Here is a 15,764-nt window from a genome sequence, read left to right on the forward strand (position 1 = left end):
GCAGACCTGGGACAAACTCTGAAAAACAAGTAGAAGTCACCCTTTGTAAAAAGATATTTACATTTGTAAGGGACATCTCCACCTTGCCAGGGGGTCGCCCTCACAGTATGGGGTGCAAATCTGTTTAAGAGCTTTAGCCTTGTCTGTGTTTTTCCTGGTCACCTCCTGTAACTGAGTCTCCACTCTCAACATCATCTTTTGTCTTTAGCTGAAAGTGGTACTTAAGGCGCTGGCTTTCACTATGTTGGTAGGTTACTCAGTTCCTGGCTCACGCCTGTGGATATGGGAGATATATATATTATTAAATTTCAACTTGTTTCTCTCCTGTTAATTTGATTATTAGTCCAGCCAGAAGAACCTTGAAGGGTAGAGGATGCTTTCTCCTCCCGGACAGTGTAGCAAAAGGCCAACATCTTATTAAACTTTTTGTTTTTTTTAATGCTCACTGGAGGATATTTTTACACTTATCTTCAGACAGAGTGGGAGGGGGAGAGAGAGAGATACATCGATGTGAAAGAAACATTGACTGGCTGCCACCCACACGACCCCAGCTGGGGCTGGGGACTAACCACAACTGAGGTACGTGCCCTTGGCTGGAATCGAACCCGGTACTCTTTGGTCTGCAGGCCAACGCTCCAACCGCTGAGACAAGCCGGCCAGGGCTTATTAAACTTTTTCAATGGGGGGAACTTACAAAGACACCTGCTACCACCACAGTGACTTAAGACCTGTACATGAGTGGTCAAGAGTGGGTTTGCAGGAGTTCATCTGGCCAAAGACAAGCAGACTATGATTGTCACAATAGCTTTATTAACTGAAAAGAAAGTCACAATGCAACTATAAACCAACTGTTGCCCACCCCTGTATGGGGAGCATCCAGTCAGGATACAAAATTGCATTATTACAGTAAATGGAATGTTACAGGAGCATTTATTTGGGTGAGATTCGCACCTACAGTGCACAAAGCTTCTCCTATGAGAAAGCAGATCCTTATATCTGGAGTGCAAATATTTTCAGAAGGATGACACATGAAAAAGGGACGGCTGTTTCAATCACAGCTGGAAGAGAGAGCGTGAGAAGGCGGAGGGGACTAGGAAGTCTGAAACTTGAATGGAACATTTTCATGCATATTTCGAGAGGTTTTCCTCTGCTCTGACTGGCAAGGAGCAGCTCTGAATGCGAACTAGCGGTTGTGAAAGTTTCCGCAGCCCCAGGCTCCACAGCCCAGGACTCTGAAATGACTTCACCTTTGCCAGGCTGGCGTGGCTCAGTCGACCGAGCGTAACTCCCTCGGACTGAGAGGTCCTGCTTTGATTCCCCATCGGGGCACATGCCCGGGGTTTCTGGCTTGATCCCCAGTAGGGGCCGTGCAGGAGGCAGCCCATGGATGTCTCTCTCTCTCACATCCATGTTTCTATCTCTCCCTCCCCCTTACTCTTTCTCTAAAAAAAAATATATATATTAAAATACTATTGCTTTACCCTGGCTGGCAGTGGCTTGGAGCTTCAATGAGTTTGAAACTACCTGGGCCAACAATGATTAAATATCAACAGCAAACTCTAAAAGGAAAACAGGAACGTGGTCTAGGATTCAGTAACACGTGTACTTAGCATGTGCCCCGCACAAACAGGGCAGGCGACAGATGCCCCTTCTCATTCTGTACGCCAGGGGAGAACAGCCTTCTTCAGGAGCGAAGGAAACCTTCCTCGTGGGCTGCTCTGGACGGGACCGCCTTTCCTGGGATGGGATGACATGGCACTTCTAGAAGTAACACGGATCTTACTCTTCAACTTTCTGCTCAACTCCCATTTTAACCTTCCTCCCAAATTCAAGTTTTCATATCTTAGCTGAGATTCAGTCTCTCGAGGGGATGAGCAGTTTCATAAATGCCCCAAATCTGCACCTGCCTAAGACTGAACGAATTTTATTGGTGTGCCAGGCACTCTTCGGAGCATCTTAATTCCGTATCCCTCAAAACGAACATCCAGCTGGGCACCTGAATGTGCTCCATTTCACAGAGGTAGGAACTGAAGGAAAGTGGATGGACCCCTCAGCAAGAAAATGCTGGAACCAGTGCTCACAGTCACCTGGTCACTTAAAATGACACTATATGTTATCTGAGTGTCCTCTTCCCGAAGACAAGATGGGCACGAAATGGGGCTGACTCAACCAAAACAAAAGTTTTCTAAATTTCTATTTTTGAGGATTAGCGATTTTGATTTTGCTGGGGAAAAAATATGCACATCTCCCAAATTAAATTTTCCCTTTAACTGACACTGCAAGTCAGGTGGGCCTCCTTTAACACAGTTGTTCAAAATCTCCCTTTCCTGGTAGGACAATGGGTGTATTTAAATGACAATGCCGTTGCTCCCTTCAAAATGAATGGCCAAAGCACCAGGAATGGAATTTGCTTTGCTTCCGGGTGTGGGTGCAGGTGCAGTTCCTGAGGGTCAAGGTCCACCCAGATTCCTGGCCTCTGGCCTCCCTCGCCCACAACCCCCACAGCTCTGGGCAACCCACCCCATGAAGCCACAGAGAGAAGGCTGATGCGGGTCGGGCAACAGCGGCCCTTGATAAGCATCTGCAGGTCACAGCAAACAGGAATCTGTCCTGTTGTGGAGCGCGTCCCCCCCAACCTTCCGGCTCCTTCCAGAGGAAGCGTTAAGTGACTGAGCCTCCAGAAAGCACATGTACCCTCTCCTGCGTCAGACTTGTTTACTCTGATTACTCAACTTTTGGGAAATTCCATTGGTGGAATTTTACTGTCACTGTGGCAAATTTTTTGCATAATTACTTGATGATAGGCTTCAAGCTTTTTGTGTGTAGCCTCGGGGGTACAGAAAGACAACCCATGCACAGTATGAACCCAGGAAAGTTCTCCAGTGGACCAGCAAATTGCAAGAGACAGACTGTGCTTTGAGACTTGCCAAGACACCGGTGTATGATCGGTTACAAAACAGCCCCAGTTCACCTGTTAATCATTAGATATGGAGCTGTGCAAAGATTACCACTCCCTAAACAGCCATAAAGTCACATGTGCTCCCAAAGCAAAGGGACAATACCTGGTTTACCTGCCAGCATATCCCAGGGCGTGACCCAGCAGTGACACATGATAGATGCCCAAAGATTTGTAGAGTAGAAGCACAAATACAGGGAGACAAATCTTATCAGAAGCATGTCCTCACTCACCAGGCAAACCAGCTCAAACAGCAAGAGCACTTTTTTTTTTCTTTACTGATATTAGAGAGAGAGGAAGGAAGAGGGAGAGAGAGACAGACACATTGATGAGATGAGAGAGAACACTGATAGGCTGCCTCCTGCATACCCCGCTCTGGGGATCGGGCCCACAACCTGGGCATGTGCCCTGACCAGGAATCGATCCAGTGACCTCTTGGTGCATGGGTCGACGCTCAACCACTGAGCCACACTGGCTGAGTGCAAGAGCACTTTTTCATCTCTTCCTGAAAATATTTGAAAGAAAAAACTGTACACACAAGTTGCCATATAGCATCATAGTCTTTATAACAAGTTTAAAATGTTTCAATGAAAATATATTCTAATCACATAATCTTTATTAACATGAATGTTAGGGGATTACATTTTATGATACATAACAAAATTACTCATTGCTCACAGGAACTTACTGGCTCTTCTTTATCACACTGCTTTCCCCTAAAACTCAGATATGTAAACAACTTAGATATGCAGTGTACAACTTAGATACACAAAGCATCTATTGTTTTCATTTCCATTCTTTAGCACATACTTTGTGCCTTCAACAATGTCTTCATTAATAACATTTATATTCCCAACAAAAATATGAGAACATCGACTGGCCGCCTCCTGCATGCCCCCCACTGGGGATCGGGCCCACAACCTGGGCATGCGCCCAGATGGGGCATTGAACCGGCGACCTCTTGATGCACGGGTTGGCGCTCAACCACTGAGCCACACCGGCCAGGCATATACAATTATTTTTAAAAAGCCCTTTCACATATGTTACTCATTTTACCTTTAAAAGTGTCCTACTGAGTAACTAGAGAAGAGATTAAATCCACTTTCATTGTAATGTTCCTATTGTAGTGATAAGGAAAGTAGGGATAAAACAGAAAGAAATCACCTCCAACCCACAGAGCTAGAAAGTGACAGCTAAGACTGGAGCTGTCTTACAGCCCGCCCAATCTCTGTGAACGAACGGGGTTTCGAACCTTGATCTCCAAGAAGCCCTTTGCTCTCTCTCCCTTTCCCTGTGTATACTTCCAAGTATTTAAATGGGAGCTCAGATAAAGAAGCAATGAGTCAACCCTAGATAGCACTCTGCTTCCGCCTGACAGGAGGTTAGACAAATGATTACGAACTTCATCCTTCAGGAGTCCTATTTATCACACCTGATACAGATAGAGAAATAACACAAGGTTAGAAAAAAAAGTCAGAGAAAGTAGGCAAGACACAGGGGAAAACACAGTAATTTATTAAATTCTTTAAGGTAGTAGACAAAGGTGTGTAAAAATAGACCTCCAGTGACAGAAGAAAAAATGCTGACGCCAAGAAGCCATCCTCCGCGACCACAGGCTCCACCCCACGTGCCCGGCCAGCTGCTATGGCCAGAGAAGGACCATCAGCAGCTTTGGAAGTGCCTGGGGATGATACACTGCTCTGACCTGGCACAGCCACATTCGGCCCCCTGGTCCTCAGTCATACCCACAGCTTTCGGCCACTAGCACAGATATGTCTCCAACACAGCCCCGATAAGTCTCTCATTGTGAGAGGGGGAGCTGGGCCGACAGCTGCTGCTTCTCTGCATATTACTCACTATCCAGAGCCTCCTGGCACACACCCCATGGTGTGGATATGCATTATGAAGTTAGACACAGAAGAGAGAGGTGAGAAGATCGAAATTCCAGACAAGTTGACTTCCATCTCGTGAGCTTTACAAAACTCATTTCCAAAAGGAAGAGTTACTAGGTTCTATTTCTGTGTCAGTTAGGATCATTTATCACAGCTTAGCTCACTCTCTGGTTTCTGTTAAAAATAAATACACGTATACATGCAAACACATATTCGTGCACATCTGAATAAATTAATCCTGCGGGATACTTGAAAGCCAAGCAGTTATTCTCTCAGATGGTCTTTTACAGACATATTATTATCACCTCCTATGTGGATTACTATTCTCAAAGCCGAGCATTAAGTCAGATTTGCATTTGGAAACATTGTTTTAAAACTTCAGAATACAGACCAAAATAATTAAAGAAGACCTTAAATAATAATAATCTATGTAAATAACCACTGAGCAAAACAATGTGCATTTGGTAACAATAATGACCTAAATCAAAATCTCAAATTCTTCCAGACTGTATGACTTTGGGCAAGTTACATCAAATGAAGGGATATTAATTTTATAAGGTCTCTCTTAGCACTCAGAGTTCTGTCCATTTTTAATGTTGGACCTATTTAATAATAAGGCAATTAAAATAATAAAATTTGTACTTTAAAGCAAGGTTTAAAGAGAAAAAAGCAACTCCCTAAATTACAAACACCTGATCGGTAATGCTCATACCTGCCTCCTGCAATCTGCCTCTTCCTCTTCCTCTTCCACCCGCTTCCCCTGTTGACTAAGGCCGAGGCCAACATCTTCCTGATGTTACCACCTAGTGGTCCAGAGCTAAGGACCATCTCACTCAACTGTCTTTTCCCCACCACCTCCTTTCTTCCGCTCAGAAGGATTCTAAAAATATACACACAGGTAGCAACCTCTTTCCTTTGCTTTTACTGCTCACGCATTTAACAACCAGACTGTAGTTTGGTTGCCTTCCCACAACCCAATCCCCTATGTGTTGACAACTGAAGGTTTGAGCTAATTTTCCCTCAACTCCCCATCCCCCACATCGGTCCCTGTGACCTGGTTGAGGACCTTCAGCGGAGCCCAGAGTCCTAGGCGACTGCGCCAATCAGCGCACTTAATTTCCCTCAGGCAGAAACTGGACACGATTCACTAGGTCCAATCGGAGTGAACCTGGGGGCCTTTTGAGTTGTAACCAGCACATACGCTCATATTTTTCTAGTGGACTAGAATCTGGGATCGTGTGGCTTGGGAGCTCCTGAACCTACCTGGTCTCTACTTTGGGGCCCTAAAAACCAAGCTCCTGGCGTGCCCCAGAACTAAGCACCTCAAGAAGAGAGAAAGCACCCCAAGCAGAGAGAGATCACATCCCCAAGGAATTGTGTGAACTCCTAAGTCAAGCTCCATCTTCACTGTCAGTTGAGGCAGATAATAACCAGTCTGGGTTGCCTGTTCTGCCAATATGCAACCCCAAAAATGTCTATTTGCTACACATGGGTACATATTAATAATGAATTTGGCTCTACTTAGTTCCACGCACTGTCACCCAAGGCAAGTTATTACTTAACCTCTCTTGGCCTCAGTTTGCAAAATGAAGATGCTTTCAATATTAAGTAATTATCGTGAGAATTTAAAATTATGTAAAACATTGATCGTAAGACCTCGAGGTCGTAGGCCCGGTAAATGGCAGTGTCTATTGTTTTTGCAATTGCTTTAGGGAAATGTCTTCTCTCCAATGTGTAAGAGAATAAATAGACCCAATGATTGCTGACAATAATAAAAGTAGAAAACTAATACAAAAGGCAAGTTTGAGAATCTGAAGTAAAATTAGAAGAACCTTCAGACTCTAAAGCCCTTGGACATGTATGGAAGTGCCTTTTCGAGTCTCCCTCCATCACTAAGATCTCTAACACTGATCTGTCTACAAAGAGACCTCGTCCTTTAAACACCGGTGTCTAACATGGGTGAATGTGAAAATCCTTGCCCTGTAGTTTACTTATTAAGCCAGAATTATTGTTTTGTGTTTTAAACAATATAGGTTAAGCAGACGTTTATTTACAGTATCAAACATGTAGAGAATTCTGCTGTGTGTTACCCCAAACTCCAGCTCCCAACAGCAGAATACAACCTACTGCTATGGGTTAACATTCATTTATACCTCTTGTTTCCATTAGTCTCTGCCATGACTGTGTCATTATGCCAGTATTTCCTGAATCGCTAGCGAATTGCAAAAACAAATACAGCAGTCATGATTTAATCAGACTTCACTGTTGAAACAACCAGCAAACGTAGATACATTTAGAATAGTAAATGGTAACAAAACACACTTACAGGCTCATTAATAAGAAGGCAATTAGGTCTTCTGGGAGAATTCATTTCCGAAAGAATGCTAAGGCAAGTTATAAAATGCAAGTGAAATTGTGTTTTGACATGAATAGTGTGCACTGTCTATTACATCATAATTTTTCTCTTGAGAAAACTGACAAGAATCTCTATTCTTAAATATGAGCACAAAACACAGCAAAAACAACACCAGTGACAGTTGAATGTATTCTACCTAAGTCCCATTCACTGTAGTTGACTGTCCCATCACTGAGCCCCTTATCACAAAGACACTTACATTATCTTCAGAAAAGAGAAATATAAAACAAAAAACTGCTACTAGTAATGTCTGAGGGAATACTATTTCCTGTATCAACATATCAATACACACACCAATGAATAGCGTATATCATGTTTGGTTCCTCGGATATGTTTACCTTTAAATATTCTTATACAACAGGTCTATAACCAAAACTATTTAGCTTTATTTTTAATCTTATACAAATATTGCTTTCAAAATTATCTGAGTATTCTTTAAAAACCTGGATGGTATTGTTGTTTTGATGTGTCTAGTATATTAAATTCTAATTAAGTAAATACTGATCAGAAATATAATTCCAGGGAAGTGCGTTTCATGTTGCAATCATTCCTTCAATACCCTCACAATTCTGCAGGAAAGTGCAAGTGGCAATCATTTTCAAGCCGAGCTTTGTTGTGTCCTAGAGCCATGTTTCTCAAAATTAAATGTTCAAGCGAATCACCTGGTATTAAAATGCAGAGTCTGAGTTGGCTCTGACAGGTTAGCACAAGACCATCACAAGTTTCCAAGCAAGGCGGATGCTGCTGGTCCATGCACCACACAATTCAAATGGCAGGGTTCTGGGGCACCTTGCAATTGAGGGATCCAATCACTATGCAGTAACCAGCTATCGCCGCCCACCAGGGGCATGAGGGCACTTAGAGAGGCTTCCTCTCTACCTTTGACCTTCCTGAATGACCTAAGGCAAATCATGTCAAGGAGCTATGACCAGTCTACCACTTACACAGCTGCAAAGTCACCACGCTGCCAAACAAGGATTAGGGGTATTTCTGTAGCTGGTCAGCTGCTGCCCTGGACCGGGTTTGGAGAATCAGCCTACAATCAGCTGGTTAAGGAGCAGGCTGCACTGGGAAGGGTTTATATAAATAGGTTTCCATCTGGAAGATGTATTATATTTTTATTAAAAGTATAGCATAGTGCAATATATTGTATACTATATAGTTCATTCATCTTCCATTTCAGTTTTTTTCATCTATAAAATAGAGGGAATAATTATTTATGGTCAATATTCTCTTCAAGAATATAAGTATAGGGGCTTGACCCCATCTCTAGATGCCCTTAACTTCCTTGTAACCTGAACCTTTGGACAACAAAGTTCTATCCTTGCTAAAATGTGTGTATGTACATATGTGTGTGTAAATACATATTCCCATCTTTCAGCTATTCCAATAAAATAAGCGCAAACTAGACACTGTTATTTGGCTTTATTTCTGAGACCCTCTTATTACAATAGCTTCTAGAATGACACCTGCAGAAGGACCAAGGCAGCACTGTCCATAACCTTTGTTAACAGCTCTACAGTCTTATCAAGTGAAAACATGGGGTATTTCATTAACGGCTACTTAATTTGCTCCTAAAACAACTGTAAATGACAAAATAAGCCACTTGTAATGGCCGTGGATTATCAGCACACAGAAGAGAATGTGATTGTTCAGCCTGGTTAAGTGAGCAAATGGCATCGTTCCAGAGCAGGATCCATGCGACCCTCACACCCTGAACCTGATGTTTTCCCAGAACCTCGACCACCGGACAGCCCTCGCGAAACTAAGTTCTTTTTAATTATGCAAGTTCAGTTTTATGACTAGAATATTAGCTACAAACCCAAAGAATTCCCACAAGAATACCACAGGAAGGTAAACATACCTCTCACAACAGAATCGTTATGGAACGAATAAAACCTTTTATGGGGAACTATGTTTTTTTAAGAAAATGTTTCATAAACACATTTCCACTAAGGTGGAGTTTGAAGTTTGTAAACAGTCTCCCTTCAGAGTTTGCACTGATATCAAACATTCGAACAGAATTTTGAAAAAGTTTTCCAAAGCATAGCTGTATGTAACTTATCTCACGAGTCTCAAAATATCAGACCATGTGGCACTCCTAAGGCGCTGCAAGTTTCTCTTCCAGTCACAGACATATCAGCACAAACAAATACATCTTTTGTGACATTAAAAGATTATTTCACAAATGTGCAAGTTTTTCTTTTGAGCTCCAATTGAAATAAAAATTAGGCTGATTGATGTACTTACTCACTTCCTTTGTCATCAAATACCAGGTTAAAACATGTCATGACTTGATAAAATACCATTATCCAGTAACTATGATAAAGAGCATAAGTTTTTATGAAAAAAAAAATCAAAAACAATTGTAACCTTTTTTGGGCAAAGAGAAACACCATTTGATAGAGGAACACAAACCAAATATATATGATCAAAGGGGAGAGTCTGAGAGGAATACACAGGAAAATTTTTAGAAATGAATGTGTTTGGACAAAGGCAAAGGATGATTCCAACAAACAAGTCTAACTAGGGATTTTCTTTCCTCTTCAGAAAATTAAATATAAGATCCAACACACACACTCACACATGCGCACACACTCTGCGCATTCTTTGTTTTCTTCTTTAAGAGCAATCTGTAAACTTTCTTGATGTTTCCTGCTTTCAGTCTTCCAGAATCCCTGACTTCCTGCCCTGAGTAAAGAGCAAGTGGGGGAAATGGGAACAGCTCAGGACAGATGATATCAGCATTTCTGTGCCCCTGAGATGCAGATGCCCATTTGACATAACTTACACTGTCTTCAACACCACCCTGCGCAGACCTAGAACACTGCGCTTCCACAGTCTTGCAAGGCAACACCACCATTTCTCTACATAGGATCATGTTACCTGAATTAAATGTTTGAAGGCCATAGAAATGTGTAGTCAACAATCATTGCTAGAAACATAAGATTTGGTAGGAGGACTGGTGTTTAGCTCTGGGTAGTGGTTGAGTCGTATTTCCAATGTTAAGAACACCCGGCACTAAAAGGTACTGGTGAAAAGGAAAAGGCTGTGATTTCGTGTATGTGCACATGGGGACATGCTGCTGCTGGAGAAGAGGGGAAGGTGTGGGAGGGGATGGAGTGGCATAGGGCTGGATTTATTTTCCAAATTCACCGTGATGAATACAAAGAGAAGAGCTGTCAGAACACACATGCCAGAGCCCAGTGCAGCCGGAGCCGCCTCTCCTGTCTGGGTAGGCCAGACACAAAACGACATCTTGCAATCTAGGAAAATCAACAGAGTCAGATACAAGAAGACTGGAGAGATAAAAACCAGTCCCTGAATATTCAGTGACACATTATTGCTCATGATTAGAATTTGGAGTTTTAATGTACTGAGAGACCGACGGATTCTGGCCAATCAAAACCAGAAAACTAAAAGGCAAACCTTAAAACATGCTGCCTCTTATATAAAGTCCTAGTAGGAAATAAGGGTAAAAGAAATTAACTTCACTTACAAAGACCTCAAGGAGTCAGACCCTGGGGAAGTGGCACAGCTTAGTGGCAAGGTACTCAAGAATAAGTGAGTGCCCCTCGCAGTGTGACATGCCAGAGCTCTATTCCAGGCAGGAGCCTGAGCCGCATTCCCAGCCTCACATCATACTAGAGAGACAATAGTCCCTCTCTAGGTCACTGATAAGACTGCATCTAAAAAGCTGCATCTTTTTCTCTACACTGAGATGAGAAAGCTGAACCACCAACAGTTAGTTGAACAAACAGCTAAAGAAATTGACATAAAATATATTTCTTTTGTAGTAAGAATACTAGGGATGTTAATAATGCTCTCCCACAGATTTAGCTCTAGTAAAGATTTACATGACATAAGTAAAATAAATAAATAAATACATACATACATACATACAGGAGAATTTTTCTGACTGTACTGATGAAATTATGGGCTGGCCAATCTAGGATGTTGATGTTTAATAATGATTAAAATAAATGACTGGCAGAGTGGAACACATACACAATTGGAATAGTCTGGACTCCGAGGGTGCAGGGGTAAGTAGAGGTAAAGAGGGAAGGGAAGGTACTTCACTACCTTCATGTATGACGACTGCAGCCCAGACAGCTGCATGATGCTTTCACTTTGCAATGCCAGTTCACATCCACTATTTTATAGGACCCACATGAAAACCATGAGCAAAGGTCAGGATAGGTTTAATTATCCCCATTGTACAGATGAGAAAATTGAGTTTCTAAGTGACCTCATCTGTGACTAGATTTGTCAGTTATCTGAGTCCTAGTACAGAAAAACTTCCTTACATTGTGATATCAAGAGATGACAGCTACACAACCCAGTGAATCAACTTCAGTACTTCTTTGTGCTTCTATGCCTCAGTTTCCCCAGATGTAACATGACACTGGTGTCATGTTAAGTGAGAGATTAAACTAAAATAATATAAATATAAGTTGATAATTGAAAGGGGCTCACCATGCAATATTTTTACACTTTAAAAGCTAAGACAAAAGTCACAATGATGAAAAGATTCTTAAATTTGTGGTTAAACAAAGTAGACTGGATGGGTACCTATTTCAAAGATCTAACACTCCTCAGTTTTTCAAAATTTGCTTTAAAGCTTACTACATTAGGAACCACATAATATTATCTAAAAGTGGTAAACTGGCATAAATGGGTGTGATTTAAAAGGCATGTAACAGTTCACTTTGAGATTCTGCTAACACATATTTGTTTTAGACTTTAGAGTACCTTTATTTAAATTTCTCTCAATAATAAAAGTTCATCACAAAGAACAACATAAGAAAATCAGCAAGAACCACCAATTTCTAAATCTATGTCTGCAACAAATCTGATAGCAAAAAAAGCTGAATACAGTAGAACACCAAGTGACTTAAGATAGCCATAAAATGGACTTTTTTTTTTTTTTTTTTTACAAAATAAACTTTTAATTTATGGAAAAAGGCAGATCCACAACCTGACTTTAAACTGTGGAACAAAAGGTATTCAGTTGTGGGCATATATGTAAATCCTGAATGACAAAATTTTGAGATACAATTCTGGGGAAATAGCATATTAGGATTGCACATTCTTTTACTTAAATGTAATATAAAGTCGGATGTTTTGCTTTGTCGGTAAAGAAAAATCAAGCATATTTAGTCAAATTACCTGAACTGTATATCTAAAAATACAGTTGTCATTAGAGATATCTGAACTCCAGGGATCAGAAAAGCTCATCTCCACATTCTACTGGAGGAAATGTAATGTTTACTTGCTCATTAAAGAGTAAATAACATTTGAAAATAAAAAAAGTTTCTTTACTGCTGAAAATACAGCCATCAGCTGTTGAGACATTAACAGTTGCAACTCTTGAATACATGTAAGTTTAATCATGCAACTGGTAGAATTCAAACTTTCAATTAACAAGCTGCATGCTTTTTGAAGCACAGGCTCCCCGTGCAGTGATAAACACTGGGAAGAAATCAATATCCACTCCAACTTGCCTGCATATAATGACTTACATCAAGCACGGTTCCAATACTAATGGGCATTATATGTCACAGATGCATGCAGTAATGCTTACTCCAAAAAGAATTAAATTAAGCCATCGGATCATTCATTGCACAGAGCTGCTGTCCTCTGAATACACCACCTATATACATAGCTTTTACTCTACACGCTGCATTTCATAATCTGCCTGAGAGAACCACACATACTGCCACCTAAATCTGTTGTCTAACTCCTTTTATAGAGTTCTAAAGAAGGGCGAGGGGAAGGAAGGGAAATAAACATTACTCCGGATTACAACCATTTGGGTATATTTCCTGGAAACCGGGCAGCCAAAACAACTAGAGAAACAGACATGTGCGAAGTAAGTTCGGTCTCCGCGTCCTACGGCCTCGGCCAGGAGCGCGGCTGCTGCTTCCCCGTCTTCTCCGGCACCCCCTCGGCCACCTCTGCGTCTCCATCTGCACCGCGAACCCAGGCAGCAGATGCACTCGCCAGCCAAGCCGAGCTGGGTGGATTGGCCAGAAAGTTGTTAGGATCGACGGGAGGCAGACAAGCGCCCTGGAGCCCGCTCCCCAGCGTCCACCAGGTGAAACTCCAGAGCCCCCAGAGGAGAGAACGAAAGAAGCAACCAACCGGAAGGATAACAATACTGGAAGGGAGCACAGGACCGGACCGGGAGAGACCAGATTTTATGGACTTCTCTAAGTGGCTGTACCTAGAACCCAAAGGGACCATCAGAGACCGCGCCACATGCCTCCTTTGGGGTCCTCCTGGCGGGTGGCAATCGCTTGCAGCCCTCATCACCCAGACCCGCTCCGGGAGTAGCCGTGCTCCCACACTGGGGGTCAGGCTTCCCGAACCCGGCTCCCAGCCCTTGCTGCCCAAGACCGTTCGCTGTGGTTCCGGTGTGGTTCCTTAGAATCCCATTTCAAAACATGAAACGCACACACGGAACCAACTGCGCTCAGTGCCCTAACGCAAAGGGCAAAGCCAGGAGCAGCCCAACGCTGGGGGAGGAGAAAGAGACAGGGGGAGGGACGGGGAAGTAGTTAGACAATAGTCAGGAGCGGTTATTCCCGGGACAAAAAGCACCTGGCAAAGCGCGCCGAGGTCAGTGCCTTCGAGTCCCCACGTTTCTGACAATGGCCTCCCGGGGAAATTTTTTGAACACTAGTGGCAGACAGCAATAACCCCGCACCACGAGCAACAGAGTTGCCGTGCCCGGAGTCGTAACTACTTTTTCTTTCTCTCCTCCCCAGCTCCGTGCAGCCTGCGCTGGACAACGAGGCTGCCAGTTTCCCAAGAAAAGCAGTGTCTCTCTCCCTCCCGCACAGCCAGCGCCGGGAGCGAGCCTCGGGGAGGAACAATGGGTCGCGAAGACAAAAGTTACCTGCGCCAAGTGGCGCCCAGCCCGGGGCCCCGCGCCCCACCTGGCACACACTCTACGGACATCTCTCCCTCTGCCCTGTGCCCCCCAACCCCGGGCCGAGAAAGCTTTCCCCAAACCCTAGCCCCCGGCCCTGGCGAGGAGCCGCTGCACCCCTCGCGAGCCCGGGGCCGGGGCAGCCATCGGGGCCACTCACCTGCGGAGAACTGGCCTTGGGCCGACCCCAGCAGAGGCCAAGGGGAGAGGAGCAAGAACGCCACAAAAGCAGGCAGCGCCGCTGCCGCTGTATCCATGTCGACTTTGGGAGAAGTTTCAAGCAGCTTTGCAAAGAGCTGCCCGGAGGATCGCAGCGAAATCCACGACCGAGGTACCGGCCGGGCCTCGCTGGGTGAGAGCGGGAAGTCCTCAGCCGCCCGCCGGCACTTTTTCCTTCTTGGTGGCCGCCAAACTACCTCTGGGGCGCCAGAGTCGCTGGCGTCTCCGGTTGGCCACGGCGGCAGCTCTCCATGGCTCGGCGGCGGCTGCTCCTGTTAGCCAAGAGTTACTTTTGCTCGGGGAGGGACGGGGGCGGAGCCGGGGGTGACGTCGCCCCGCGGGCTCCGGGCGCTTCGGTGGAATGCGGGCTCGGGCGCGGCGCCGCCGCCGCCTCCTGCCGGAGAGACGCGCGCTAGCCCGGCCGCGCGCCCCGCGCCGCCTTTGTTCGCTGCCCCGGCCCCGCCGCCCGCGCCCGCCGCCCGCGCCCGCCGCCGCTCGGAGGGGCGCGGGCGGGAACGGGCACCCGGCGCGGTTCGCTGTCCTTTTCCAGAAAGCGGACTTTGGGATGCGAGAGTTTGGTAAGCAGTGTGGCCGGCCCACTGGGGCCGAGCGCAGACGAACCCCCGGCGCCTCTGCTGGCGTGCCGGGGTTAGGTCCCCAAGGTGGAGGTCCCACCGAGCCGCAGCGGGTAGGAACCACCGGGAGTGTAGAGGCGTCCTAAGGACACATCCACCTGCGTCCATAACTCCCTGTTTCTTATTCGTGGACTCAGGAATGAGCAAGACACCCTCCCCCATGGAAAACTTACTGTTCTGTAGTCACATTAAAATCAAACTTGAACCATAATAAACGTTCGGTAACTTTCCAGTGTGAACAGCTGGCATGTCTCCTTTTGGTTTATTTGGCATTTGCCGAATATTTGGATTTACTTTCTGCTTCACTGACTTTGCTGGATGTTCTGAAACCTTCGGCCCCTTTCCACTCCTTCCCGCAGGAAGAAGCTGAGACCTGCATCACTAGGCTTTCCTGCCCTAGGTCTGCTGGAGCAGAAAGGGGTTGGTTGGTTTGTAATATCGAATAGCTATTTAAGACCTAAGGGTTTAACAAAAGGACTTGACACCGACAATGAAAACAGCAACGGACGATTTCATCTGGAGGAAAATCATGCTCGACGCCTGTTATGACAGTAAAGTATTTTTACAGTTGGCTATTTCTCCAGCAGCTCCAAGTGGTTTCACCATATGCCACGCTTACTTGCTCCTGAAAAGACTGTATAGTGACTACTTTATGTATTTTTGTAAAATGAAAATAAAATAGATGTGATCACAATCAAATAAACAATTTTTA

The 15,764-nt window shown here is 44.5% G+C and overlaps 1 protein-coding gene across 3 annotated transcripts in view; it reads right to left on the reverse strand.

Moving 5' to 3' along the window:
* Nucleotides 1-14,710, reverse strand: part of PTPRK (protein tyrosine phosphatase receptor type K) — a 502,788-nt gene extending 488,078 nt beyond the window's left edge. For 2 of the 3 annotated variants that reach the window (XM_036248314.1, XM_036248312.1), the window contains exon 1: nucleotides 14,359-14,690. In XM_036248314.1, the coding sequence (XP_036104207.1) occupies nucleotides 14,359-14,455 (97 nt within the window). In that variant the 5' untranslated portion in view covers nucleotides 14,456-14,690. Of the gene's footprint in view, nucleotides 1-14,358 lie in introns of all 3 variants that reach the window. The other variant, XM_036248313.1, reaches the window with a different exon arrangement.
* Between the last annotated feature and the right edge of the window lie 1,054 nt (nucleotides 14,711-15,764).

The sequence above is a fragment of the Molossus molossus genome, unplaced genomic scaffold (genome assembly GCF_014108415.1).
Source record: "Molossus molossus isolate mMolMol1 unplaced genomic scaffold, mMolMol1.p scaffold_m16_p_8, whole genome shotgun sequence".
Classification (NCBI taxonomy): Eukaryota; Metazoa; Chordata; class Mammalia; order Chiroptera; family Molossidae; genus Molossus; species Molossus molossus.